Source organism: Gasterosteus aculeatus, chromosome 5 (assembly GCF_964276395.1).
Source record: "Gasterosteus aculeatus chromosome 5, fGasAcu3.hap1.1, whole genome shotgun sequence".
NCBI classification, from domain to species: Eukaryota; Metazoa; Chordata; class Actinopteri; order Perciformes; family Gasterosteidae; genus Gasterosteus; species Gasterosteus aculeatus.
Window position 1 is genome coordinate 13221085 of NC_135692.1, and position 27923 is coordinate 13249007.

The 27923-nt window shown below is 45.2% G+C and overlaps 3 protein-coding genes across 5 annotated transcripts in view; 2 read left to right on the forward strand and 1 right to left on the reverse strand.

Moving 5' to 3' along the window:
- Positions 1 to 7450, forward strand: part of dnmbp (dynamin binding protein) — a 32635-nt gene extending 25185 nt beyond the window's left edge. For both annotated transcript variants that reach the window (XM_040176821.2, XM_040176823.2), the window contains 13 exons: positions 262 to 476; positions 1039 to 1138; positions 1449 to 1596; positions 2492 to 2509; positions 3271 to 3470; positions 3571 to 3701; positions 3791 to 3895; positions 4272 to 4400; positions 4500 to 4835; positions 4944 to 5129; positions 5229 to 5427; positions 5511 to 6187; positions 6411 to 7450. In XM_040176821.2, coding sequence (XP_040032755.2) covers positions 262 to 476; positions 1039 to 1138; positions 1449 to 1596; positions 2492 to 2509; positions 3271 to 3470; positions 3571 to 3701; positions 3791 to 3895; positions 4272 to 4400; positions 4500 to 4835; positions 4944 to 5129; positions 5229 to 5427; positions 5511 to 6187; positions 6411 to 6596 — 2630 coding nt within the window. In that variant the 3' untranslated portion in view covers positions 6597 to 7450. The remainder of the gene's footprint in view (positions 1 to 261; positions 477 to 1038; positions 1139 to 1448; positions 1597 to 2491; positions 2510 to 3270; positions 3471 to 3570; positions 3702 to 3790; positions 3896 to 4271; positions 4401 to 4499; positions 4836 to 4943; positions 5130 to 5228; positions 5428 to 5510; positions 6188 to 6410) is intronic.
- A 535-nt stretch (positions 7451 to 7985) lies between these two features.
- Positions 7986 to 12434, forward strand: habp2 (hyaluronan binding protein 2). Of its 2 annotated transcripts, XM_040176677.2 has the most exons (13): positions 7986 to 8163; positions 8243 to 8270; positions 8356 to 8451; positions 8614 to 8724; positions 9389 to 9505; positions 9634 to 9747; positions 9833 to 10004; positions 10193 to 10284; positions 10375 to 10633; positions 10741 to 10883; positions 11010 to 11147; positions 11823 to 11968; positions 12072 to 12434. In XM_040176677.2, the coding sequence occupies exons 1-13, from the start codon at positions 8083 to 8085 to the stop codon at positions 12228 to 12230; spliced, it is 1656 nt and encodes a 551-aa protein (XP_040032611.2). In that variant the 5' UTR covers positions 7986 to 8082; the 3' UTR covers positions 12231 to 12434. The 2 variants fall into 2 exon arrangements, with proteins under 2 accessions (XP_040032611.2, XP_077959633.1); XM_078103507.1 differs by having other exon boundaries at positions 7991 to 8163; positions 10193 to 10633.
- A 172-nt stretch (positions 12435 to 12606) lies between these two features.
- On the reverse strand, positions 12607 to 27809 carry nrap (nebulin-related anchoring protein). Its single transcript, XM_040176676.2, has 43 exons — positions 27524 to 27809; positions 26904 to 26998; positions 26671 to 26758; positions 25390 to 25494; positions 25195 to 25305; positions 24970 to 25077; positions 24736 to 24840; positions 24506 to 24613; positions 24301 to 24408; positions 23842 to 23949; positions 23366 to 23482; positions 22531 to 22635; positions 22251 to 22358; positions 21921 to 22025; positions 21692 to 21790; positions 21479 to 21583; positions 21279 to 21386; positions 21060 to 21167; positions 20730 to 20927; positions 20554 to 20658; positions 20376 to 20474; positions 20185 to 20289; positions 19695 to 19802; positions 19408 to 19565; positions 19128 to 19281; positions 18943 to 19047; positions 18077 to 18175; positions 17778 to 17882; positions 17566 to 17673; positions 17188 to 17301; positions 16892 to 17086; positions 16563 to 16667; positions 16352 to 16450; positions 16160 to 16264; positions 15961 to 16068; positions 15444 to 15755; positions 15262 to 15366; positions 14930 to 15028; positions 14747 to 14851; positions 14526 to 14633; positions 13950 to 14261; positions 13687 to 13842; positions 12607 to 13598 (listed from the first exon to the last, which is right to left on the reverse strand). Exons 1-43 carry the CDS (start codon positions 27587 to 27589, stop codon positions 13320 to 13322), a joined length of 5403 nt encoding a protein of 1800 aa, XP_040032610.2. The 5' UTR covers positions 27590 to 27809; the 3' UTR covers positions 12607 to 13319.
- Between the last annotated feature and the right edge of the window lie 114 nt (positions 27810 to 27923).

A 27923-nucleotide genomic window follows, 5' to 3' on the forward strand; every position in this document is an offset into this window, starting at 1 on the left:
CGGGAGTATGTTTGGAAACAATGAATGGAGACATGAGCTGGGAATGTTTTTTTTATTTTTTATTTCCCTTTTTTAGAGTTTGTCATCTTTAGAAAACCCCCTTTTGTGTTTTTTTGTTAGAGCAAGCTTTGTGGTCCGGGCCAATTCTAAAGCAACTAACGAGCAGAAGTGTCACAGTCTTCTGGAAGTTATTACAGTGATAAAAGAGAAGTTCGGTTTGTGGAGCTAAATCTGTCTCCTCTCCCCCTCTTCCGTCCCCAGAGATGACGCTCCTGTCCTCCCAACCCAAACCGCTCGACCCAACACCGGGCTCGGACTCGGCCCCCGCTGCCGACGCAGGCACCGAGGATCCCGAGCTGAGGATGTTGGAGAAGAGGTCAAAGGTCATCGAGGAGCTGCTGCAGACCGAGAAAGACTACATCAAAGACTTGCAGATGTGTGTCGAGGAGATCGTCGAGCCGCTGCAGAAGAAGCAGGTAGAAAGATGTGGACATTTTGGAGATGGGGGGGATGGTGGGGGGGGGGGGCTGAAAACACTCCTAGTCTGAGGGGTTGTTTTTAAAAAGGGCTAAAAATCACATTGGTTGGTGTCACTTTCATGACTGCACACAACGTAAATGTTTTGACACATTTCTTATTTCCTGTGTTTGGATCGATGGGGTTCTGTTGATCTGAGCTGCCTGTGAAATATTATTAGATATTAGATATTACAGAGACAAAAAAGGGCAAAGAGCAACAGAAAATGTTATGTAACATCATATTCAGGATAAAATATCATCATGAAGCATACTTTAGAGAGTTTTTTTGCCTCTCTGTATACATAAATCTACTTTACTCTGTCTTACTGCCCTCTGCTGAATTTACTGTGCCTTTTCATCTTATATTTAATAGAAATAAAATATTTTTTAAATTAAGGCTATTGAAACAAAAACATAAGCAGGATGCTCAAAGTATAATTTTTTTTCTTTTTTTTTTTTAAATCTGCACAGAACAACTTTTATCACGTGTTTGAAACTTACTGTGTGCATTTCCTGGAAGGTAAAGAATGTGGACTTTGATGGGCTCTTTGGGAACCTCGGCTCAGTGATCGACTTGTCACAACGCCTCTTAGAGACGCTGCAGGACACAGACTCTATTGGTAAGAAGCATGTTTAAAAACAAATGCATATCCTCTGTTTTAATTCTGTTAGAGGGTGTTTCCCTGGGCTCTTCACTTAATCCACATTTCAACCATAATCTGTCACCTGATCACAGTCAATTGGTTCACCGAGACTTTGGTTGTAATATTTAATTGTTGAAGGAAGTTAAAAAATAACAAATAATCACAGATTTCTTTAACATCCTCTTCTCTGTTTGAGGGTCACAAGTTAAAAGCATCTTCTTCTTCTGCCCCCCCCCCCCCTTTTGAATTACAAATGTCCTTATGTTTCTCCACCTTCTGGTCTCAGGAAATATATTTCTGGAGTTCAAAGCTGAGCTGGAAGAGGTGTACAAGACCTACTGCCAGAACCACGACGATGCCATATCTCTGCTCGAGAGTTACGAGAAGGACAAGACCATCCAGTGCCACGTGTTGGAGTGTCTGGAGAGACTGAGGTGAGTCGCCGGGAGGAGCAAGTTACGGCTGAAGTCCCTCTCTAGTTTCAGATTACAGATTAGATCCTGTTTGTTTCGCTTCAGAAATATTGTTGTATGTGTGTACAAGTACAAGAAAGCACCAGCTGCCACTAATGGAAATAATCAATGTGGAACATCAACCATAAAAGGCTATTGATCATTTGTTTGTGGAGCTCAATAAATTGTTACAGAACCATGATTTATTGGCAAGTTTTAATAGAAAAGGGCAGTCGTTACTCATAGTCCATTCCTGGTATGTCAGCCAACATGAACGCCGTTAGATCAAGCCGCTCGGAAAAATGCGCCTCACCTGGTTTCACTTGTCTGGTTTCACCATCAGTGACGCAAACAATCGAGCTTGTCGTAAATAGTCAGCATAGTCAGTCTGTGTTTAGAGATAAACTCCGGTTTTAGTAGACAAGAAGCTTTAGAGGAAAAAAAGGGTGCCGGTTTCAAGAGGGAGTCTTATTGAATATAAGGAAAACCAGTGTGCACAGCTGTGTGTGCTGTCAACCCTTTGTTTGAATAACGCATTTATTGTAAAATAAGTTCCACGTCTTTTTGTTTGTTAACCATAATATTGCTATCAGTGTGTTATATTTTCTAAAGTGTGTGGGTATGTTGAGCTGTGAAAAGGTCATAGTTTCTGCCCTACCTGTTATTGCCACACTGGGCTTCTGTCCAGCTTCAAGAGAAAATTCACAACAGAACCATAACAACCGTGGGTGTGGCCGGCTTCTCTTTTTTATTGACTTTGCAAAGTCCAACCTAACTTTTGTGGATTCAGTCAAAGTATTTAACACATCTCCCTGAAATCCTGGTCATCGGTTTATAAATCCTGTTTTTGTCATCTATCCAATCTTTCCTCCAACAGGGCCATTTATCGCGAGTGGTAAGTCTCTAATATGAGTGTCATCATGATTCCCAGCATGAGAATCGCATTCCCTTTGCTCACTAACTCCCCTGGAAATGACCTCTGTGTGTGTGACCTGAGTGTGGGACATTCTAAAAACATCTGTGCTGCCATTTCAATTCTCTCTGCTTGACTGAACCGAACTGTGTTTGCATGCGCTTGGGAATTCTGCATACTGTTTATGTGAAGAGAAATATGCATCCTGAGAAACATCTAATGCCATCTACTGGATAAAAACAGCAACAGCAGTTTACATGAAGTGATCTTTTTTTAAAGATGAGAATGTTGTAATATTCAAATATGAAGATTATCTTTATAGAGAATCCACCTCCAAGGCCGTAAACAATGTAAAAATATGTTAATCTTAAATTGGTTGCCATAAATCAAACACCAATTTGTTCTTTGCCAATAGCAAGAAATTGTCTTTAAATGCTGAGAAAAGATCACATCATGCAATTGGATTGGTTGCTAAATTAATTTGTCCTCAAGATCGCATTAAAGCAAATCAATATGTTCCTTCATGTCTCTCAAAAACTCTACTGATCATCATCAGAATATGTGAATATATGATGATGGTTACGCATCATTGGATCATGCAATCCACATGATGTAGAGAAATGTGTTACGGGAACGCAAATCAGTAGCTGTGGCTGTGATAGTGGCTGTAAATGAGTCTGTCTCAGTTTTCAGTATTGCGATGTTTCTCTACAAACCAACTCCCTCCTCTGTCTCTTCTTCAGGGGAAAAACAAATTACATCAACCTCGGCTCTTTCTTAATCAAGCCGGTGCAGCGGGTGATGCGTTACCCGCTGCTGCTGATGGAGCTGCTGGGGGCCACGCCGCAGAGCCACCACGACCGGCCCCAGCTGACTAAAGCTCTGCTGGCCATCAAAGAGATCAACGTAAACATCAACGAGTTCAAGCGCAGGAAGGACCTCGGTAAAAAAAAAAAAAAATCCCTTTTTGAAGGCTGCTGTGTATTTGGAGAAGCGTTTTATCCAGGACAGAGTCTGAACTGTTTTCGCTCCGCTGCCCACAGTGGTGAAGTACAGGAAAGGCGACGAGGACACGTTTATCGACAAGATCTCCAAGCTGAGCATGCACTCCATCATCAAAAAATCCAACCGCGTCAGCAGCCACCTCAAACACCTCACAGGAATCTCCCCACAGGTACATCGCTGCTCATTTTGCGAGTGGCATCGTAAATGTGGTGCACGAAAGCGTCTGTCCTGATCTTCTGACCTGCGTCGCTTCCACAGATCAAAGATGAAGCGTTCGATGAGGCTGAGAAGAGGTTCCGGCTGCAGGAGAGACTCATCAAGTCTTTTATCAGGGACATATCCCTGTACCTGCAACATATAAGGGTAGGAGCATTTTAGTATCTTTGTTATTTATACCATATGAGAAGTAGATGAACATATATAATGTGCTTCATTCATGCCGTTTTATTGCATGTAAAATCAACAGAAGGTCTTATGTTTGTTAACATAATGATCGTCATCAACACCTGTGCAGAACCGTGTTTGTCATGGGTCAAATGTCCGGTGTCTGTAAAAAATACTGTAATAATTCTTAATTTATTCGGACATAACTCTGTACTCCGGATTACGTTCATACATTTTTAATTGCAGGACGTAAAGATTTTAAATTATTAGCGCATTCAACATATATTCAGTGTAAATCTAATTATTTTGACTTGGACTTTTTCAACGTGGATTGTAATACAACGAATCTCTCCAGGAATCGGCGTCCGTAAAGGTCTTGGCGGCCATCAGCTTCTGTGACATCTACGCTGAGCGGAGCGTCCCCGGCCCCGAGGGCTTCCAGAGAGCTCACCGCTCCATCAGCGACGAACAGTTCGCACAGTTTGTGAGTGTTCTCCCTTTATTTAGCCTCCTTTTGGTGCCCCCCCCTCCCCCCCGGGAAAGCCCTCCGATCAAATCCCGTTATCTTGTTCCCCCCGAGCAGAAGGAGCGCACGGAGGCCTTGGTCATCGAGCCGCTCAACCAGCTCCTCCTCATGTTCGCCGGGCCGCACAAGCTCATCCAGAAGCGCTTCGACAAGCTGCTGGACTACGACAACTGCAAGGAGCGCGCCGACCGACTCAAGGACCGCCGCGTGCAGGACGAGCTGCAGGCGGCGCGCAACAACTACGAGGCGCTCAACGCCCAACTTCTGGACGAGCTCCCCAAGTTCCACGGCGCCGCAGAGGACCTGTTCACCGGCTGCGTGAGGGCTTTCGCTCAATCCCAGAAGGACTTCATGAAGAGGACACTGGGGGAGCTGACGCCCCTCGTGAACGCCGTGAGGAACTTTGTTTTTAAGGGTTTTGAAGGGAGTGGGACATTTTCTCATGCACGCGTTGGTCGGATTAGGAAACCTGTTTTTAAATACTTTCCCTTTCGTCTCCAGTTTTCGAACAAAGCCGGCACAGAGGGCAACCTGATCTCCAAGTTCCAAGAGGAGTACGGTCGAGTTCTCCAACTTCTGCAGAGCTTCAGCTTCTGCCCGGAGAACCTCCCTCCAGCCACCTCCACGAAAAAGACCTCTGAGAGGAAGACGCTCGAGAGGCCGACGTCTAGGAAGCTGCAGGCACCTGTAAGTTTCATTCCATTCGATACCGCGTGAATATAATGCATAGTGCGTGACCACGAAAGATCGGGATCTAAACGATAGGCCTGTCCTTGTCGCTTCCAGCCCAACCACGTCATGCAGACGGATGAGCACCGCGCAGGACTTCTGGTACGCTACACTCCCGAGAAACTCTTCCAGGCTGAGAGGAACTTCAATGCAGCGCAGGATCTGGACATGTCCTTACTAGAAGGAGACCTTGTGGGGGTCATCAAGCAGCAGGACCCCATGGGTAGCTACAACCGCTGGCTGATTGATAATGGAGGTGGGTCTTTTTGTTCCAATCAGCCGCATATTGTAACGTTTGACATATTGTTAATCCGACTGCTTTTTTTTCCGTTTTTTCAGCCCGACAGGGTTTTGTGTACAGCTCCTTCCTCAAACCCTACAACCCACGCAGGAGCCAATCGGACGTCTCCATCGGGAGCCATTCGTCTAACGAGTCGGGCTACGGCGGCTCCTCGCCCGTTTTCTCCCGCCAAAACAGCAACAGCACACTGACTTTTAACCAGGACACGGCCACCGTCAGCTTTTCCACCTCGCAGCCCCAGACTCATCCATCGCCGCAGCCTTCGCTGGACTCCGCCTCCTCTCGTAGGAGCCACCTCGACTCTGCCAGTCAGAGCAACTCCATCAGCTCCTCCCCGAGAAATCCCTCAAACCGCAAGGACTACTCAAGCCAAACGCACCGGAATTCCTCCGGGCAGAGAGACGCCGAGCCGCCCCACCGGCATTCGGCGAATCACAGAGGCGCGTCCGACGGGAGTTATCCGGGCCACAAGGAGACGTCGGACCTCTCGGAGACGGACTCTTACTCTTCGCTCGGAAACAGCAGCTCGCAGCAGTACGGACACACGGACAAAACGTACAGTTCGAGCCAGTGGAGAAATGGAGATAGAAGCGGCCAGAAGAAAGCTTCTTACCACAGAGACGAGTACATCGAGCCGGAGCCCGAGCCGGAACCTGAGCCGGAGCCAGAGCCGGAACCGGAGCCGGAAGAAGAGAGTGAATTTGATAGCCATCAGGTAAACTTTAGTGTGACTTTAATCAAACATTTACCATACCAAAAGAAGTGCACACAGCTTTAAAGATAACAGTAAATATTACGGTAAACTTTAAATATTCTGATGAGTGAGTATGTCAGGGCCAATCCTTGATACTACCACCAATATTAGTTATTAATGCCCTTAAAAATAGAAAAGATAACACAAATTAACGATGACACGGTTTTTGTTCATTTGTTTGTAGTTTTTCTACGCTCTCTACTCCTTCGACGCCCGCTGTGCCAATGAACTGAGCATCTCGGCCAACCAGCGGCTGCGGATACTGGAGTTCAAGGACATGAACGGCAACAGCGAATGGTGGCTGGGCGAGGCGGCAGGCCGGCGGGGCTACGTGCCCTCCAACTACATCCGCAAATCCGAATACACATGAACGAGGCTTCATCCCGAGACTCCGCTTGGACCTGAAGAAGTCTCACTGTGCGAGCAGAGAGACAAACAAGCATCCGTGACTCATTTTTGATCTGTGGTCATGGAGTTTGATAGTGAGACGCACGGACTATTGCTGCTGACTGAAGTTAGCAATATATGCCTATATTTATAGTCTTTTTATATTGTTTTTACTTTCTGGATACTGCACCCAACTCCCTCTTGTTTCTGGGGGAAAACCTGTGAATTATTTCCAGATTATTTTCCATATTGTCTGGTGCTGCAGACAGTGAATTGTATGTTTTACAGAACAATATTAAAGGTTACAGCATTGGGAGATTGCAATGAAAATGTGAATGCTTTGGTTTCAGACTTATTCTCAATAACCGCCAAGTGGTTTGTAGACGGACTGAGCTTAACGCTGTGTTTTTCTGCATGTGGTTCATAACACCACTAGAATGATGGATGGTTGTTAGATTACTTCATACCATGCAATTCAACAATCATGGTTGGAGGCACTGATGATGATTATCCAGGGGTTGCATGTTTTGAAGTGTCTGTTCTGAATATAGACTGTATAATCAAATGCTAGGGCAGAGTTGAATGGAATATGCTGAATGCATTACTAGCACTCCAATTGTCAATAACCCAAATCCATTTTATCCGGTTGGCACTGTGCGAACAGGCGATGACCCAGTTTACCCGCAAGAGGAGCGTAACAAAGGGAGGGACTCTAATCTGATCTCTGGCCTCCACACTCTCCTTATGTACATTATATATAGTTTATAGAGAATATGCTTTTGCACCCACTGTAAAGTGATCACTGAATAAAAAACAGCTCAGCTGACGAATCAAAAAGTCTGACTAAATGTGTTTTTTCTGTGTCGTTCCTGCGTCCAGTTTTAAGCTTATTAACGATTGGTGACAATAATGTATGCTGCCATCAGTTGACAAAGAGACGTTTAAAATCAGTTATTTTATCATGCAATTATAATGAGCATATAATGCTTACAGGGCTCAAATGTGACGAATTGCATACCTGTGCAAGTTATTAAACAAATACTGATTGCTCGGCAGTTAGCAAAAATACATATTAAAACACTATTAACTGCTAGATGTTCAAACCCCAATACGGTCCACATTGCAATACCGAGTAATGGTAGTTTACATATTGTGTGCAAAAATTGTAAATTGTAGACCAGCAAGTACAAACTAATCGAAGAAATAAAAGAACTTTACACAGTACATTTTAAAAATTCAGACTGTGAAAAGGGTGCAGTCTGGAATCAGCCTCTTGTTATATTGTTTTATAATGTTCTTGCTGCTGTTGGTGACGTCAACAGGAAAAGGTCAAAGGGCAAAATGAGCATTGGGTAACATGGAACTCCTGTAAAATCAATGCAGCGTACCAATGATTAACAGGCGGGTGGAGTGTTTCAGGGTCTCTGTGTTTGTGAGGGATTATTTAGGAGAAAAAGAGCCTACTTTATATGCTCACTGGTTCCATCATGGCCAGGCTCTCCATCAACATCGTCTGCTTCGTAACTTTACTTTTACAACAGGAATTGTATGTAAGTATGCACATAGCATAGGAAGAAACATTTTTAAAACTGATTTGACTTGATAAGGCATGTAAATATGTTGTTGCAGGTTATCACAGCAGCACATGACATTGATGGTAAAAAAACACTTTTAATTTGACTTTTCAGTAAAACCAAGTCTTTCATGACTGAAATCCCCAAATGCCTCTCTTTCCGACACAGTTTATGAATACTATTACGATTACACCACTGAAAGCCCGGCAGCAGACTGGGATTTGTATGAAGATGACTGGCTGTATGACCTCATGGACGTCACAGGTAAATTACACCTGCTTTGATTGCCTGTATATACTGAACGCCGGCGGTAGTTTAACTTAGATGGATGCAGGCGTAATGAATTGCACTCTGCTTCGAACATGTGGGACTATACGTGAGGTCTTTACATTTGCAAACACTGGTTATGTTTCTGTATTCATTTAGATGAGTGTGATCCGAACCCGTGTTTGAACGGAGGCCGCTGCGACCACGCTGCTGACGGGAGCTTCAGATGTTCGTGCCCGGAGTCGTACTCGGGGAAGAAGTGTCAGAAAGGTAGGCTAGATCAGGTACAAGTGAGCCGTAATCATCAAATTCAATGTGTTGCACCTGAATGCACACGCAATGAATTCTGAGATTTAAAAGTAAAAGCGTGGAGCATAATGTTTTTAAAGATTTTGCTTTTTTCCCCTTGCTTACCATTTGATTCAGGTTCCAAGTTAAAGTTCATTTAAGGGGATTTATATGCCCCCCAATGCAAGTAACAACAAATGCACAGTGTTAGCAAGACACGTGAGTTTGAATGTCAATTTAGGCTTGATTTTATTTGTTTTTAGGGAAAATACGCACTAATTACCATAGTTGTAAATGTACTTATGTTTGAAGCCAAAAGTCTTATTCTCGATTCGTTGGTCGAATGTCAAATCTGCATTAAAACAATACAACAAAACGTATATATAAAATCATAACAGGAGAAGGTGAAACATGAATACGACAAAGAATTTAGAGGAGGAAGGCCAGCCTCAAATAAAGTAGGAAAAGCACAATGCAGACAAATAATACAAAACAATGTGAAGCAGAAAATTGTTTTGCACAATATTAGTAGGCTAATAAACGAAGCAAACAAGAGAAGACTGAGCAGTGGCAGCAGTTCTGCACGTACCTTAAACTTACTTTCTAAACTAAGCCTAATACAATGAATGCACCGTGTTTTCTTCAGTGAAAGACGTTTGCAAGAACGTGAAATGTGGCCATGGAAGCTGTATTTACACATCTACAGCTCCATTCTACGAGTGCAAGTGCAAGCATCCATACAGACCACCCAACTGCACCAAAGGTCTGATTTGATTTAAGGAATATTTGGCATCATGTGATTGATTTGTTTTTTAAACTATATTAGTCCTGTTGTATGGATGCCTTTGCACGCTGGACGTCATACGCTCTTTGACTTGCCTCTGTTCACAGCTTCTCGCTGTAGGCCCAATCCCTGTCAGAATGGAGGCTCTTGCATGAGTCCCAAACGCTCATCCTTCCAATGTTTTTGCCCTGATGGGTATAGTGGAAAGTTCTGCGAAGTTGGTAAATGCAATTCTCTCTCCGTCATAAATAGAAGAAACACAAGTATCCCATGCAAGGGCATGGCTTGATTGGTCTTTTCTCCTAGGACCAAACGACTGCTACCGGGGGGACGGAGAGTCTTACCGCGGCACGGTGAGTGTAGCAGTCGATGGGGAAGAGTGTCTGGACTGGAATTCCTATTTCATCCTGCAGAAAGGGAGCAATCCCTTCAAAGAGTATGCAGGCTTTGACGGCATTGGACCACACAATCACTGCAGGTGAGGAGGTGTCTGGTGTAAATATTACACACATGGTTACTGTCCACATGTTTGTCTAACTGACAAACTGGTTGTCTAAGCAGTGTGTTTAGTGATGGACTGTGAAGCTTCTTTTAATCTTAGAGAATAAACTTCACTCATGAATCTGATGCAATAAAGCTTTTTAAAAAGCTTCTTCTGTATTGAAGGAACCCTGATGGAGATGATCAGCCCTGGTGCTACATTAATAGGAACGGCAGACTGAAGTGGGACTATTGTAAAGTCAGGGAATGTTCCCAAGGTAAAACACACACACGCACACACACACACACACACACACACAGAAAGATCATGGTCTCAAAACATCTCATTCTGACATCCTCCTTTCCAGCTCCAGCCACTCCACCGACCCCCCACGAAACAGGCCCTCCGGCCGAGCCCGAGGTCCCTGCGGGTCAGTTCTCCGCGTGTGGCAGGCCGCAGCCCGGACGCACATCCAGGATCTTTGGGGGGAGGAAGTCTCAACCCGGGGCTCATCCGTGGCAGGTTTCACTACAGACCAGACCAGAAGGCTCTGTGGAGTCCTTCGACCACGTGTGTGGAGGCATCCTCATCGGGACCTGCCGGGTACTGACTGCTGCACACTGCATGTAAGCGCCAGTGTGGATTCACTGCAGCAAAACAGTTTCAGATCAAGTGAGAACATCGATCAACACACACCTGAGCTTTTTTTTTTTTTACTCTTTTGTTTGACCAGTAAAAGCGGAGTGGAAATGCAGGTGGTGCTGGGAGGAGTAGACCTGGAGAAGGATGAAATATACGATCAGGTGATCCCTGTGGAGAAGGCCGTCGTGCATGAGGACTACAGGGAGACCCCCTTCGTTCTTTACAATGATATTGGTGTGGAGCAAAAATTGTTGCACAGAAAAATTGTTTTAATGATTTTCGGCCACACAACAATGAGAGTTAAAGAGTATTTGTACACTGCTCATGCACCGTTCTTTGCTCTGCGCTTCTCCTGTGCAGCCATGCTTCAGCTGAAAGTAACGAACACACCGTACTGTGCCAACGAGACCCGATTTGTAAAGACAGCCTGCCTCCCAAAGCAGCCCTTCGCCAGCGGGACGGAGTGCGTGATCTCAGGGTGGGGAGCGACTGAAACACGTAAGTATCCTTTTTATTGGCACCTTCTATTGCAGACTGCATAACAAACTGTCGTAGAATGTCATAACATAATGATCAGTTTGAGTTAATGGGATTAGCTTTTGAATATTGATAGTTGATATGTAGTCAAGGAGGAGTTAAGCTATATTTTGTTTTTTTAAAATTTAAACCAATAAAATGAAAATGTTTTAAACTCATGGGTATTCATCTGATTCACCTCGGCGCCTATTTCATGCATTTACATGAGAGAACAGGGTAACGTATTTCAAGTGCTTTAGTACTAAAACTTCATTGATGGAGCTCTGTTTCACAAAATAAAAACAAAAGAGAAACACAGTATTATTGTAACGATTGAAAAAATATATATTTTTATGAAGTATATGCTTCATGTAGCCCTTAATATATTCTGATGTTGCATCAGATTTAGGATTACTAAAGTTAATATCTGACGTCAGGAAAAAGTAAAATATAAATTTTAAAATGCCAACATGGAGCCAGAATCTGAACTATTTAACAGCATTCATGAAATATAAAATGGGGTTGCAAACAATATGGAAAAACCATTGAAGCCTCGCACTCGCACTGTGGCATGAAAGTAGATTCTTAGTTAAACTCCATCTCTTCAGGCTTTACTGAGCGTTTGAACATTGTGTTTCTCTCTCTGTCTCGTCTCAGAGAAGTACGGAACCAACCAGCTGCTGGATGCTCGTGTTCTCCTGATCTCGCAGGAGAAATGTAAAGCCCCCCATGTCTACGGAACGTCTTTAGACGACAGCATGTTCTGCGCAGGCACCTTACAAGGAGGCGTCGACTCCTGCCAGGTGTGTGAGATGGGAATTCTTATTCATCCCTGTGATATATGCCGGCAGCTGTATTCATGAGAGTAAAGAGAAAGAGGTGACGCCTCCTCTCTGCCCCTTGCAGGGGGACTCCGGTGGCCCCCTGGTGTGCGAGCGTAATGGGACCCACTATGTCGTCGGCGTTGTGAGCTGGGGAGACGGCTGCGGCAAGAAGTACAAGCCGGGCGTCTACGCCAACGTGGGCAGATTCGTCGACTGGATCGCTCGTCGTTTACTCTCGTAGGGATACGACTCAGAATGGTTTCCACCAATACCGGCGATTGTAGTCACGAACGCCAGAGTGGATGCTGGTGACAAGGCAGCATTGTTTATGTTTTGTGAATGTGAAAGATCTGCATGCAGGGGCTGTTGATACATTCACACGGCTGCCTGCAGATATTTGTGTTAAATCATCATTTGGATTAAAGAAAGGAAACGTTATTCAAAAGATAATGTTGTAGAAATCCCTTTTTTGGAATCAGATTTGAATTACACGTATGTGGGTGTATTATTCCTTTCCTTAGGTATATGTGAGGTGACAGTGGAAATGTGTTGAAATGTGACGACTTTTCCCTGGAATATTTTGTTTATTTTGTGAAGAAAAAACAGACTAAAGTTCATTTGGCTTTAAAAAGTTTATTTACTCAGCATTAAAACCAAGTGTTTACTCCCAGCACAGCTTTGAGTTAAAAAGGGGAGTTGATACAACCTCAAAAAGCTGAACCTGCCAGACAAAATGTAGATCACACATGACTTCAGGCCTTTACTTCTCTCACTGAGCCTGGCTCAAAGTGCACGAGCTAAGTCGACCTTCTGACAAACTGCATTGTTTTGCTTGGCTAAGACAAGGTTTGTGCCTTAGTCATCTCTAAAGATAAAAAAAGATGAAAAAAACTCGGAGGTACAACTATCTTCTAAACCCAGAATTCAAACTTTCCTATTTCACACAGTTTCACTTTTCACCCGAAACAACCCTCATCACGTTTGGTATTTTTGATCTTTTCCTTTGTGTTGAACGTGGCTCTTTGGAGGCAATTTAACCCCTTCAAGCTTTGATAAAATATCAAAAAATACATTTCTTCCCTTCCCTTCGCACATACTTTTACAATCCTTTTAACTAACTTGACAAGTCCTGACCTGATTTAACCTACATAATACCCTTAGAAATCACCGTGTCTTCCCTTTACGGTTCATTACTGCTCCTTCAGTAGCTCCGTTAGACATCGATGTGTCATGCAACTGCAAGACAAAACAGACATTTACTCAAAGTAGATACCAGAAATACTGGTGCTGGTCATCTCTAAACAATATCATCCACAAAAACTGATCTGATCTAAGCTTCTTTTATCGCAGCAGCGTTACTAGACGTGGTGGTTTTCACGGTGTTCTGGATGGCGGCCGATGAGGAGGTGGTGCTGGATTTCTTCTCCATGGATTTATACGAGGAAGATGTGGTGGTGGTGGACTTTTTCTGGACTGTCTGGATGGTCTTTTTCCTCTTGACGTGAAGGACCTCCATGGCGTCCATGTTGACGGCTTGTTTAGTCTCCTCGCTGGTCTCCACCTGCTGTGAATTCTGTTGCTGCTGCTCCACCTGCTGCTGGTGATGCATCTAAATTAGGAATGTGGGGGAAAGTTCATTTATTTTTAAAAGGACCCGCCCACTTCAATCCACGCGGCTAAATTCCACGTTCGCTCACCATCATCATGTGCTGATAATTTGCAATCGCCTGGTCAGTGGTGACTCCCTCGGCCAGCCCCAGCTCTGCAGCCCGGCGGGCCAGTTCCACCTTGTGGGAGCCAGGAGGGGTCCAGCCCACTCCTCTGGTGGAGTTCAGGTCTGACTTGTAGTTCACCTGCAGCAAAAGGGAGCAGCAATTATACGTTGATTGCCACAATTTAAACGCCAAAGACAAAATGAGGTATCGGTTCTCCCGAATCCCGTGCATGGACGGTGACTTACATCACTCTGCAGCTTGTAGGCCTGCTTGGCGTGCTTGACGTTGAGCTGCTCGGAGTCACAGGTGTAGTCGTGCAGCCTGCTGCGGTAGGTGAGGTCACTCGCCTGAGCTTGACTCTTCTTGGCCTGCAGGAACTCGGGCTGGTCAGCGTGCATCTTGTAGTGGCCCCGGTCCTCCTTGGACTGCCGCTTGTACTCCAGGTTGCTCTGGAGCTTGCTGGCTGCCAGGGAGTGCACCATCTTCGGGTCGTCCTCCACACAGCGCAGCCCCACCTGCTGCCCCTTCTCCTTCAGGTGAGACTCCCTGTAGCGTAACTGTGGGAGGCATGCAAATAAAGTTTTCAATTTGAAGATCTATCTTTTACAGCTTCATTTAAGTTAGAGACAAACTTTCCAACCTCTGAAAAAGGAAACCCGGTACAAGGTTAACTGTGTTTTCACCACATTATAATGCACTTTTTTTATAAATAACAAAAATTTGCACTGACAGTCAGAGCGGCTAATGAATCCTAATTTGTGCTTCGAGAAAATTGAAGGTACTCAAATAATTTCACTAACTTAACTATCACATGAACTCACGTCACTGGCAATTTCCCTGGAGGCCTTGGCCGTTTGGAAGGGAATAGCATCCAGCCGCAGGTCATGTCCCGAGGTCTTCACCTGCTCTCCGGACGCCTTGTAAACTTTCTTCATGGGAGAGGAATTTTGAAGAGCGCAATGTCACACAGACACAATGGAATCTTCTGATGCTGATTGAAAATCATTCAGGATTGTGAAAATCTATGCAAAGCATGGCTTACGTCACTGATCTGCAGGGCATTCATCCTGGCTCTCACAAAGTCTGGATCATCGGAGTGTAAAGTGTACTTGTGCATGTCATCATTCTTTCCGGATTTGTACAGCCTCTGTGGTGCAAAAACAAGCCAGTGATAAACATTCATCACACAACGTGAACCGTCTTTGTGTTTAGGAGTTCAACGCACCTCACTGCACTGTTGGTAGCTCGTCTTAGCGTGGACAATATCCGGAGAGTCGGTCACTGAGGTGAACTTTAGGCTGTCTGGCAGCTGACGATACTTCTTCTGCATGAAAAAGGACCAGACACACACACACACACACACTTTAACAGATTGCTGAGACTTAAATTGTCTCAATTTCGGCAGTCTGAGTCAGATATTATTCATGGCAAACGAAGGCTTGAGACAGCACTTAATGTTTGTGTGAGAAAATCAAACGTCCAACTGAACCCAACGGTATTCCTGTCTGATCATAACATCAGGAAGTGTGTTGGCTGTATTTTGTGCATCCCACTCACATCACTTAGAAGTTGTCCGGCCTTCTTAGCCGACTCCATCTGCGGTGCCCCCACACCGTCCCAGGCCACTCCTTTCATGTAATTCAGGTCGGACTTGTAGAGTTTCTGGACGACGGGCGATAAAATGTGTCAGTCGAGTTGAATAACACCAGTCGTTTCCCCCCCCCGTCCACAACTCTCACCTCGCTCTGCTGGTCGTACGCCGTTTTGGCCCACTTGACCTTCATGTCGTCGGGCAGCACCGTGTACTCGTGCAGTCTCTTCCTGTAGTCCTGCTCGCTGGCGAGCGCCTGTGCGTTCTTGGCCGTCACCAGGTGAATCATGTCCTGCGTGAGGTGGAACTGCCCGCTGGTGGTCAGCGCGTCCTTGCGGTACTCCTGGTTGCTGGCCAGCCGGCCCGCCTGCTGGCAGTGCAGGAGACCCGGGTCGTCCAGGACGCTTTTGATCCCGATGTGCTTGCCTTTTTCCAGCAGGTGGTCGTGTTTGTACTTGTTCTGCAGTCACACGCGGGTAATCGCTGTAGTTTACTGCGACTTATTGTTGATAAATGCTACTTTTTTGAAGCGTATTCTGCACATTTTAAAATAGGTTGTTGATACAATTCTAGGATGTACATGTGCTGCTTTATTACAGGTATTTCATATATGTCATGCAGTTCAGGTGGATATGTTTGACACATTTCACGACGACTGCTCTTACATCACTGGCGATGCCTGTGGAGCTCTTGGCGGCTTGGAAGGGGATGTCCTGCATGGTGAGTTTGTAGCCTTGAGCCCTCAGAGTGTGCCAGGACTCTTTGTATTTGAGCTAGAGCGGAATGACAAAACAAACCGACGATCATTCACCTCTAAATCAGCCGACACTGGGATGGAAATGTCCACAGAATACCGTGTGGTACCTCGCTGAAGTTGGCCGCATTGATCTTTGCTTGCATCATCTCCGGCCTCTCGGTTGTCGTAGTGTAGTTATGCCGGTCGTTCACCCCTTTCTCTTTGTACAAACGCTGCGAGAGAAGCGCAAAACGAATGAGTTGGTTGTGAGAAAAAAAACAGGAAACACCAGAGCTAAAGCTGCGAGCTCAACGTCCCACCTCGTTTGTGATTTGTCCACTGAGTTTGGCGTGGACGATATCAGGAGAGTCTGCTACAGACGTGTGCTTGAAGGTGTACGGCTGCTGGCGGTAGTTTTTCTGTAACAGAAACAGAACAACAAAAAAAGTGAGGGTTTGTAACAAGGAAGTCCACATTTCATACTTTTTTTGAAAAGGAGACAGAGACACAATAAAAAGGAAGATATCCCACATCACTAATGAGGTCCGTGGCCCTCCTGGAGCCTTCAAACTGCAGAGCCCCGGTGCCGATCCAGGCTGCGCCACGCAGGTAGTTCAGGTCAGAGCGATACACTTTCTGCAAACAAACAAACACACACACACACACACACACACACACACATGTTGCTCAAGTACCTAGTTATCGCTGCTATAATATTTCAGCAATAAACAAGGCAAAGGCCCGGGACGTTATTCAAATACGGTGAGGTATTATAAGGCTAAAAGTCAATGACTTATTTTTCCCCGCGTGCTACCACACGTAGAGTAAGCGTACAAATAAAAATAGATGTTGCATCTCACCTCGCTCTGCAGGGCGTACGCCTTCTTGGCCGCCTGCACCTTCATGTCGTTGGGCAGCGTGGTGTAGTGGTGCAGGGTGAGCCTGTAGTCCTGATCACTGACCAGCGATTGGGCCATTTTAGCGTGGGACACCTCCAGCATGTCCATGGGCAGGTGGAACTTTGAGAGCTCCTTTGAGTCCTGCCTGTACTTAAGCTGGAGAGGTGAAAAGGGAACAAAGAAGAGACGTGTTTGTATCATAATATATGCTGGGGGGGGGGGGGGGGGGTTCTGAGTTACTCTTAAAAAGAGCCTACATCACTCTGTAGCTTGCTGGCATTGACCGAGTGAGCGATGTTGATGTCATCCTGCAGTCTCTTCAGTCCGATCGTCTTCCCTTTCGTCTTCTCAAATTCTTCTTTGTACTTTTGCTAAAATGACAAGCGATTCACTCGTTACGTCCAGTGAGACGAGTTAATAGAGCCGCTGTGTGAAATGTACAATCCGCAAGCGTTTTCAATTGTCAACTAATCGAAACTGAAATGGAAAAACATGCATCAGTGATCTGCTGTAAATGCATTAGAGAGGCACTGTTTTAATGTAGTTTGACGCTCTCTCACTTCTGCAGACGAAAATATATTTTGATGTCCACACTGGAACTGTTACGACACAACGACAAGAAGTTGCAAGCTCACATCACTGAGGATCTCTGCCGACGCTTTGGCGGACTGGAAGGGTATGGCGTCCAAACTCAACTTGTAACCACCATCGCGTATCTTCGTCCAGGATTCCTTGTAGCAGCTCTGAGAATTAGATACACGTGTTACCTCAGTTCAGCGCGGAAGGCCGCACACGCAAAGTCGGCCGTCTCGATTTCACACGTGTCCGTCCGTGTGAAGGCTTTTACCTCGCTGATGTTCATGGCGTTGAGCTTGGCCTGAAGCATCTCTGGCAGCTCTCCGCTGAGGGTGTAGTTGTGCTTCATGTTCTCACCCTTCTCCCTGTACAGCCTCTGTGAAGGTGAAAGAAAGGCATCACAGCGCGTCCAACGCACCTCTATTTGTGTACTTCATATCTAGAATAGGGCACCAGTTCAGACGAACAAAACTAATCACAATGTTCTAAAGAGACACAAATGCGTCGGTTTTATTTTGATTTAGTTTCCTATTTTACCCGGTGAGTTAAACAAATGAGCACTGAACTCACATCAACAGCCAGTTTGTTGCTCAGTTTGGCTTGGACCATCGAGGGAGTATTTTCAACGCTGGTGTACTTCAAACCACTCACGCCCTGACGGTACTTTTTCTACATGGGAAATAAATTAAAGGGTGACACATTTCAGAAGATTATCACAGTAAGCGTGCAAAATAAAATGTGTGCACATGCGTTGGTTGAACAGTAGAGGGCACACCGTCATCGTTTGAACCCACTAAATGAACAAATGTACAGTAGATAAATGATCGATATTTGGGCGTTCTATTTATGTTCTGGTTTCATATGTAATGTTGGAAACTGACCAGAATGAGCTAAAAAAATGAGCGGGTGCTTGTGAAGATGTTTTGAAACGAGTCTGGTGTTTTTCCAGTCTTACTTTAAGCTCCATTTGCATGCGTTTACAAAGAAGCATTCGTTAAAAGAGTCGGTGGAGGACAAAGGTGTTGAGAAAAGACTTCCCAGGACAATAATATCTACAGAAATTCAATCAAGCCTTAAATGGTTTGTTATATTAGTTTTTCGTGTCTTCTCCTTTTGATTAGTTAAATGTAATTGTAACTCAAATGACTACAAGTCATAAACAGATAAGCTTTTTTTTCTCTTGCTGTGTGCTAAATTACTTGCAGAGTACTGTAGTTAGAAATAGCATCGCAGCCGGGTTAATTATAGACTACATCGTTTGGTATGATATTACATTTTCCCCTTAATAATAATAATAATTTAATTACCATAAATAAGTGAAAATAAGAACAAAGGCCAAGGGCGGAAACTGTTTCTGTGGGTTAGCGTTTCATTTGAAATAATATGACCCCGGGCGACCCTGCAGCTGCATTGTGGGTCATGGGGTCTAAGGTTACCTCGCTGATCAGCTCCCCGGCTTTCTTTGCCTGCTGGACATCCAGAGATTTGGAGGCCTCCCAGCCGACCCCCTTCATCCAGTTCAGATCCGACCTGTACAGTTTCTAAAACAAAGATTGAAGGAATCATTTTGGCATTCAAACAAATTGTTATTGTTATCTTTGCTCCTGGCGAGGAGACTTACGTCGCTCTGCAGTCCGTAGGCCTTCTTCGCCCAGGCGACGTTGATGTCAGTTGGCAGGGTCGTGTACTCGTGGAGGGAGGTCCTGTAGTTGGTCTCGGTGGCCAGGTCTTGAGCTTTCTTCGCGTGGCTGATGTTCAGCATGTCCAGGTGAACGCTGGGTGAACAGAGTTTTGATTGACACAATATTTAAGGCCTTTGGGTTTTATGTTAAACGAGGTGAAGGCATGTGAGGTGCGATGATGAGCGTTAAAAGGGCTCCACCAAGGTAAGAAAGAATCACCTGTTTTTGTTCTTGGTGTCCTCATAGTCCTTCTTGTACCGGCGCTCACTCTGTAGCTTGGTGGCCAGGGCAGAGTGGGCCATCTGAGAGTCGTCGCTGACGGACCTAATGCCGATCACCTTGCCTTTATTTTTCTCATGCTTCTCCTTGTATTTGACCTGCGAGATTTAACCAACAGACAGTCTTTGAATCTGCACCTTTTCAAGTTGAAATATATTATAAGATTATTGTAGATTTATTTTTGACTATCAACCTTAAGGGTGTCGACTGGTTTTAGAATAACTTACGGTACTGGCCAGATCTGTTTTGGCTTTAGCGGTGAGTATGGAGAGAGAGTCCAGACGCAGCTCGAAGCCCTTTTCCCTCTGCTTCTCCCACTTGCTCTTGTACACTTTCTGAAGAAAAAACAAAAGCCGTCATACCTGCGGACAGGTTGTGTGGCTCAAATGAAGTGATGCAATTAGTATATAGTAAAGTATACCCCATCAGTTGGGATTTAGTTGGTTGTCTTTCTTATTTTCTAAGAAAAACACTTACACTTTTGTATTTGTATTGCATTGTATTGTTCCTGATCACAGCTATGAGGTACAAAATCCTTATTTTATTAGGTATTAATTATAAGTAACATGTGTTATGAGACTACATGGATGGACGTGTGCTATTTGTGTTGAATTTGATTTAATATATTCAGAAGATACGGGATGTAACAAAACAAATATTCGGGTCTATAATCTGATATATATATAACTTCACCTCATTGAGGTGAACTAAACTCACCCCACTTAGAAGGTCAGCGTTAGCCTTCGCTTGTCTGAAGAGGGGCTCGTCTTTCGTCATGGTGTACTGGTGTAACGTCTGCTCTGTGTCTGCCTTGTACGCCAGCTGAAGAAAAGCAAGAAAAAACATTCACACATGAGGGCACCAAATTTGAATGTACACGATTACAGCTCTGTAAGTGAAGGCCGTACGCCGCTCTGCAGTTCCTGGCTCTTTTTTGCGTGCGCGATGGAGAGATCATTCGCCACGTGGGTGAATCCGATGCTGTCCGCCTTCTGCCGGTACTTAATCTGTGAGGCGGCGAGAGTGCAGTAAATAAATTAAAGTGTGTCAAGTTGTTGGACGCAACGGAAACACACGGTTACTGACGTCACTGAGCAGCTCTCCGGCTTTCTTGGCCTGCGTGACGTTCAGGGACCCTTCAGAGTCCCAGCCGACTCCTTTCATCCAGTTCAGGTCGGACCGATACTGGTTCTGTTGAGCAACCAAAAGACTTGTTAACCGGCGGGAGTTACCATCCGGATAATAGGCCGGGTCTCTCTCACCTCGCTCTGCAGGGAATAAGCCTTTTTGGCCTGCTGGACCTTGATGTCGTCGGGCATGACGGTGTAGTCGTGCAGCTTGGTGCGATACTCCAGGTCGCTGGCGAGGGCCTGGGCCTTTTTGGCGTGGCTCAGGTTGACCATGTCCAGGGGGAGGCTGAACTGCGACTGGCTCTCCTTGGAGCCCCTCTTGTACTCAATCTGCAGTGGTCGCGGGTTAAAAGAAATGATCGCTTTTTGATTTCGCACACATGCTGCAGCTGCAAGAGTGTTAAACGCTTCAAAAAACTGTTTTTTAATGCCTGTAAATCAAAGCGCCGTCCGCCTGCTTACGTTGCTGTTTATCTTGGCAGCTTGCAGATGGTGCAGAGTCCTGGAGTCGCTCATGTTGACCCCCGCTGCCCTCTCCTTGTTATTCCTGTAGGTCTCTTTGTATTTTATCTGAAACACACACGTATGCCCGCGATTACATTTTATTTGAGCCATTTCTTTCATCAGTTTCATTTACATTGCTTCCCTTGGCAGATGACAACATGACGTGTGCTTGCTTACGTCGCTGGCGAGGTCACGGGAAGCCTTCGCTGCTCGGACGCTCAGGCCGTCCACGCCGATGTCGCAGGCTTTGGACTTGTTCTTCTCCCATTCCTCCTTATATTTAATCTGGAAGAAGTGATTTGGTGAGACCGCGCGAAGGAGCTCGCTTGCGTACGCGCGCATCCTCCGTGGCGCGAAGTAGGCGCGTGTTGACTTACGTCACTGCACAAGGCGGCGTTGGCTTTGGCCGCTTTGATTTGGGGGAGGTCCTGGGACAGCGTGTACTGATGTTTGGTCTTTTCGTAGCCTTTTTTGTAGTTCAGCTAAAAGACACATACACCATCATGCACAGCTGGTGTGTATAAATACATGTTTCAGCTCAGTCTGCAGACCTGAGGTGCTGACGCCTCGTTATAATGCCGTCTACTCACATTGCTGACCAGCTCGGCGTTTTTCCGTGCTAAAACAATCTCAGGCGTGTCTGTTGTTTGGCTGTACTTGACCTGGTCGATGTGTTGCCTGTAGTTCTTCTGCAGTCAAATAAGAAACCATTTTAATAGTAAATGTATCAACTAAGGTGCTCCACCTAACTGTAAAATAGCATTTTTTAATAGTGAATTTCATAAAAAGAGGCTTTGGGTGGAATTTGAGAAAACTGACGTCTTTCAGTGGGTCCAGTTTCCTCTGGCTCTGGTAGCCTGGTGTGAGTGTGGCCGGGTAGTTGTATTCACCCTGCTCCTGTTCACAGTTCTGTTTATATGAAATCTGGAAGAAAACAACAAGAAGAAGAAACACAGCTGTTTGTTTTATTCAAACCATTATTAAATTAAACACCGGCCCCTGGATTGTGTAATAAATCTGTCAAAATAACAGGTCAAAGCAAATATTCATTTAAAAACACAATATGTCACAAATATTAGTGAATGCCAAACTTTGCATCAATCTATCAATTGTATATTATGTTAAATCCATGAGAGAAACCAGCCTTACGTCACTAGCCAGTTTCCTCGCTTTCATGGCGTGCATGGTCCTCTTATCGATTCCCGAGTCTTCATAGTGGCCCTTCATGTCGCTGGTGTACTTCTCTTTGTACTTGTTCTGTTAAGAGTATAGAGAGGTGAAAATAAACAACGGTATGCAGGATTATCCACATGATTGCCCTTAAGGCAGTTACAATAAGGCCAAATTGACTTCATAGTTGACCTTTCTGTTATCTACTTATTTACGGAAGTGACAACGTGAAATTTACTGCTTTGGTTGTCATACTTACATCACTTGTGAACTTGGCGATTTTAGCTGAATTTTGAAACTGTGGCGTCTCGCAGAAATTGATGCTGTGACCTTTGGTGTTCTCCAAGTCCTTCTTATACTCCACCTGGTAGAAAATACCACGACAAAAAGTCAAACAATTACCAAAGGAGATGCAAACATGAAATAAATACTCTAATGTAGTAAGACTCTATTTAAAGTTCTAACAAAAGAATCGACCCGGACATGGTGTGTCCCGCACTGGGGGCCCCGTGCAGGACAATATTAAGCATGCTTATTTTAGCTGTGTACATCACAGTTTAAAAGGAAAACTGACATCAGCTTCTTTCGTAACCCTTTTGTGTTGTTGACCAGTCGAAGCTCTTCGTTTGTGTCACCAATGTGCTAAATATAAAGACACTAAAGAGTAACCGAGACGAACCTTTAATCCTAAAAAGAAATATGCTTTCCTGACCTTAGAAATGACAGCGGAACGCCATTTAACTTGTCAGCGTGAGCCCTCAAACACAACATACAACACTGTCACCTTTAAGCTTTGGTTCACGGGCAAACAACAACAATTGTGACATCACTGTGAAACACTTCCCGGTGCTCGGGATAGTTGCCGATGAGCGATGCACTGGCTTCCCGTGTGAGGTAACATTAGTTTGACGGGACGTCCAGTGGCCTTGGAGGTAAGCCGTAACCACACCGGACCGGCATGTCAGAGATGCCGAAAATGCAAGTCAGGTGGCTCCATGTCTGCTGGGAGTTGACGCTGTGCATCCAACACGTTTCAAGCCTTCCTTCAAATGTACCAAAAGACGGGCCGACCTGTGCCTTGAAAGCAAACTCACCTCGCTGACAATCTTGTTGATCTTGCGGGCGTTCTTCAGGGCCAGATTGTCCTCGGCCGTCAGGCTGTGGAAGTGCGAGCTGCCCTTCATCTTGCTTAAGTCCTTCCGGTATTTCAGCTGCGAAGGGAGGAAAGACGATTGATCGCATATAGGAGGACAGCACGTCGTGTTTCTTTACAATCAGGGGATTAGCGTCGCACACACACACACGCAGTCTAATTTAGTCGGCGTGGAGGTTTTTGAGGATGACGACATGGTGAGGCTTTCACATTGTGGCCCCTCATCTGTTCTGCCCGGGCGATGACAAGGCCAAAGGACGGATTGAGCTCTCGCACTCCACACTCGGCCGTGTTGTGACGGCAGTCGCGTGTCGAAGCGATGGGCGGACACGCAGTGCAGATACTTTCGTGTTAGTCTAATAAAGGGCATCAAAAAAACGTTCCACGGTGCTTCTAATTCGTCGGTGCGATACTCACGTTGCTGGCGTTTTCCTGAGCCTTTTTGGCAAGATGATAACCAGGAGTGATCATGGCGGGGAAGCTTCCTTTGCCTCGTTGCTGCTCGTACTGCTCGGTGTAAGCAACCTGTAGACGGAAGATTATTTGGGATTAAAAAAAAACACGCAAAGGAATTAAAATAATTGAAACCGCAATGAGTTTTCTTTTTAAGTTAATTAATTGATATATTCATTTCGTTTCGTTTTCTAAACAATCATTCTGGCCCGGAATCCCAAACTTTAAAAATAAAAGGATGCATAGCTCTTGTACTGTAGGATCCACTGTGTATCTGAGTGAGAAGGGACCTTTGATGTCCCTCCCTGCAAGATATTTCATGGACGTGAATCAGCATATGATAATGTGGCGTCCTATTTGATTTACCAGAGGCCGTTTTCATAAAGACGATGTTGAATAAAACGGCGAGAGTAAGTTCCTTACCTGACTGAAGTTCTCTGTATTTTCTCTGGCGTGAACTGCTCCAGCTACCGCTGCCTCGGCGCTGGCTTTACCCTTCATCTCCTGTTCATACAGCTGACGATACTTAATCTGGTGGGACAGGAAATCCATTACCGACGGAGGATCGGCGGGGGGGGGGGCAGTGTGTTTGTGTGCATTCGCATGCGTCCAAAGAAATGTGGCTTACATCGCTGGCCTGCTCACTGGCCTTCTTTGACATCTTGTATCCAGGTGTGAGATGTGCAGGGAAGCTACCTTTACCTCTCTGCTGCTCATATTCTTCTGTGTAGGCATACTGGAGAGAGAAGAGCAGTGATTGGGGCACCCAGACTGCGTAAAGCACAGGCTGCGTAGTACTGTTGTGTTAAACACGTCCCGTCCGTGTTATCATGACGTCAGGGAAGGCTTAAAGCTTACATCGCTGACAACTTGTCCTTGTTTTTTGGAGAGAAGGACCTCCGGGGGGTCGACAAACGTGGTGTATTTTGAAACTCTCTCCTCGTGTCCCTTTTTATATTCCAGCTGCAAAGAAAAACAAATAAAATAGCTTAATTTTTGCACATTATGAAGTGGACCTCAAGCAACCGGGGACAGAGACACTTAAACAAACGGCTTGGATTCACTTCTCTTTTTTCCCCAATCGGTACTTACACTGCTGGCCAAAGTGTTGGCTGTCTTAGCAGCCTGGTAACCTGGAGTTATCATGGCTGGGAAGCTTCCTTTGCCTTTTGACTCCTCGTATTCTTCCATGTACTCCACCTGCCAGAAGTCAATCAAGACACTCCGTCGACAAAATTCATCCCTGCAACTGGGCTTCTTTTTTTATTCAATAACCCCATATTTAGATTTGATTGAAAAAGAAAGTCGACTACTCACGTCATCGAGGGTCTTCTGGGTCTTCTGAGACATGGTGACTACCTCCTGGTTGGTCACTGTCCCCGAGTACCATGTCTGCTGCTGTGAGAACTCAGACTGAGACTGAAAGGCCTGTTTGGACATGAGGGACGGACGTAGTCATTCCCTAATTCATTCAAGACTCCCATTAACAGGGCGCGATCGATAGCCGCTCACCTGGCTGGACATCTGGCCGGCTAGGCGAGCTTTCTCCAGCTCCACGGAGCTCATGTCATGGTGGAAGGTGGACATAAAGCGCTCGCCGTCCTCGCGATACTTCAGCTACACAGTGCACACAGAGGACGAGCATCAAGCCGAGGGCCGGTACACAACTGGCATGCGTAAGTCGTGTGCGTTGCAGCATCCGCTTTCATAGCTCAGGCTATACGTGAAATCAATAATGAGAATGAGCAAACAGAGTTATCGCCCAGGCTTTTTTATCCACAGGGACAAACATCCAACTTAAACCCGACAACCTGATCTCAGATTTTTCACGGGGAAGAGATAATATTAGTGTGTGGTCATTAATAACTAACCTGCCGAGAAAGATCTAGAGAGGAGCAATGGGCGTGAGCTGTTTGCTAATGATCCTTAAGCTGTAAAAACTATTATTAGAATAGCTTCATAGCCGGGGATATAAGAGAGCACTGACCTCTCCGAAGCACCGGTAAAAGGCTCCCAATAAACATCGGACTCAAGCTTCAGTGAGGACTCAGGTTTTAGAATGAGATTGACAAGAACTCACTGAAAACAAGTCAAACGGGGGAACTGATGAAAAACAAATGTTTGCATCCACAAGGTCGAGGGTCACGTCAAGTCAACAAGTCCTATATCTCCGCAGTGACTTACAGGAGGCTCACCGCTAATATGAGCACAGGAACATTGCATGAACTACGGAGCGACACAGACGGCCGGGAACAGGTGGCCCCGGGCGGATGAGAAGAAGGGATGTGAGGACTTTTTTTTTTCTCCCGATGTATAATTTTAGCCCCCCGAGCATGAAGTGGGCTAAGCAGAAGGGGGGTGGAGAGGGGGGGGGGGGGGGGGGGGGTTGTCTCGGCTCTGTCACAGGAACAGAAATAACCGGAGCCGCACTGCTCCATTCCACACGGCGGCCGTCGCCGTGGGCGACCTCTCCTTCTCTTCCACCCTTAACATGGGAACGAGCCCAACAGACGGCGGCTGCTTTGGGTCAGACCAATGAAGTGTTGGAAAGAAAGCGTCATTTTCCAAATTCACGAACACATTTTGGGGATTTGAAAACAAATGTAAACGGATCTATTCATATTCACTCGCAAAGGATCCGTCCCTGTAGCGATCTCGCGACAAAGCGATGATAAATGGTCATTTCGCTCACGCCACAGACAGTGCACCTCGACTCAGGTGAAGGCCGAGATACTTTGTCTCATGTTGCTGCTTGTGTGTGTGTGTGTGTGTTTGCGTGTGACATCGTCTCACCTCGCTGCTGGCCTTGCTTTGCTTCTTTGCGTTGATGTTGATTGGCGTCTCGTAGACACTCGTGAAGGTGTTGTTCCTCGGATTGTGTCTAAACGGGTGATAAATACAATTTTAAATGGTCATCATTTTAATTACCGATTTTAACTGGATGAAAAGATAAATCTTTCATCCAGTTTTGGGAATTAATGCTCAAATAATAGTTCATGTTATCAGCTGTTACTCGTGATACTTACACAGAGCAATATGGCCTCTTCATGTGGCTGACAAAGTTTTTGGCAGTAAGCACCATCTTACAGACGTCACAGTGAAAACATCCTTTATGCCAGTTCTGGGACAAAGAGACATATCAGATTATTAATTGACAAGGTCCCCAGAACATCATTTGAATCTCTAAATTCAGATTAAACACACAGATTTCATTAAACAAGGCCCAACATGACAACATTATTCACAGCATCATCAATTGATCATGCTGCCTTGTTCTTAAATATATCTTGAACTGTTTAACTCTTACTTTTCATCTCACTCAAGTAAAACTCGTATACAAAGCAGATTTAAACCTTTAGCTTAAGAAGTATGTCATTTTATATAGGCCGTGTGCATTTTTAAAAAGCATTTCATTACATTTACTGTTTGCTCAACTAAACCTTGTGTTGTATTTGACAATAAGATATCCTCAAAACAAACTCTCATTTTCCAGTTACAAATATTTACGGAAATAAGTTGATTGAAATTATCATACGTTTTTTCATACTTTGATGTAATTACTGACTTGCTTGTCTATTTTGAAATGTATGTTAGATTAAATGCTCAAAGAAACAATTTCAACCTTCTTACAATCACATTATCTCACCTGGTCAATGCAGTTGATCTTCTCAGCCGGGTAGACCACAAACCCACACCTGGCACAGGACTGCATGGTGAATGTTTGTCCTTTTCCCCCCAAAAAACAAAACCTATATGAGAAGTGAACTAACGAATAAAGTTCGGTCGGACAGACGGTTTAGTAGAGGGACTGGCAGTGATTCTGACGCGGTCCTGGTAGTGTGTATCTCTCCGGTGGTGGTAAACTTAGCTCTGGGACTGTGAGCCTTTAAAACGGTCTCTTTCTTGACACCATGTCCCCCGATGGACCAACCCCGTTCCGTGTACCATGCTAGAAGACTGGCTGAGTCCAGCTGTCACTCTGCAGGGGGGGGGGGACGCAGAGAGACGACTCGGTCAGATGTCACTGTATGTGTGTAATGATCCTG

Coding starts and splice junctions, on each gene's coding strand:
- habp2 (XM_078103507.1), top strand. CDS start 8,083: ATGCTCACTGGTTCCATCATGGCCAGGCTCTCCATCAACATCGTCTGC. Junction 8,271..8,355: donor AGCAGCACATGACATTGATG/GTAAAAAAACAC, acceptor TTTCCGACACAG/TTTATGAATACTATTACGAT. Junction 11,969..12,071: donor GAGGCGTCGACTCCTGCCAG/GTGTGTGAGATG, acceptor TGCCCCTTGCAG/GGGGACTCCGGTGGCCCCCT.
- nrap (XM_040176676.2), bottom strand. CDS start 27,589: ATGCAGTCCTGTGCCAGGTGTGGGTTTGTGGTCTACCCGGCTGAGAAG. Junction 26,999..27,523: donor AGATCAACTGCATTGACCAG/GTGAGATAATGT, acceptor TCTTTGTCCCAG/AACTGGCATAAAGGATGTTT. Junction 21,791..21,920: donor AACTGGACCCACTGAAAGAC/GTCAGTTTTCTC, acceptor ATTTGACTGCAG/AAGAACTACAGGCAACACAT.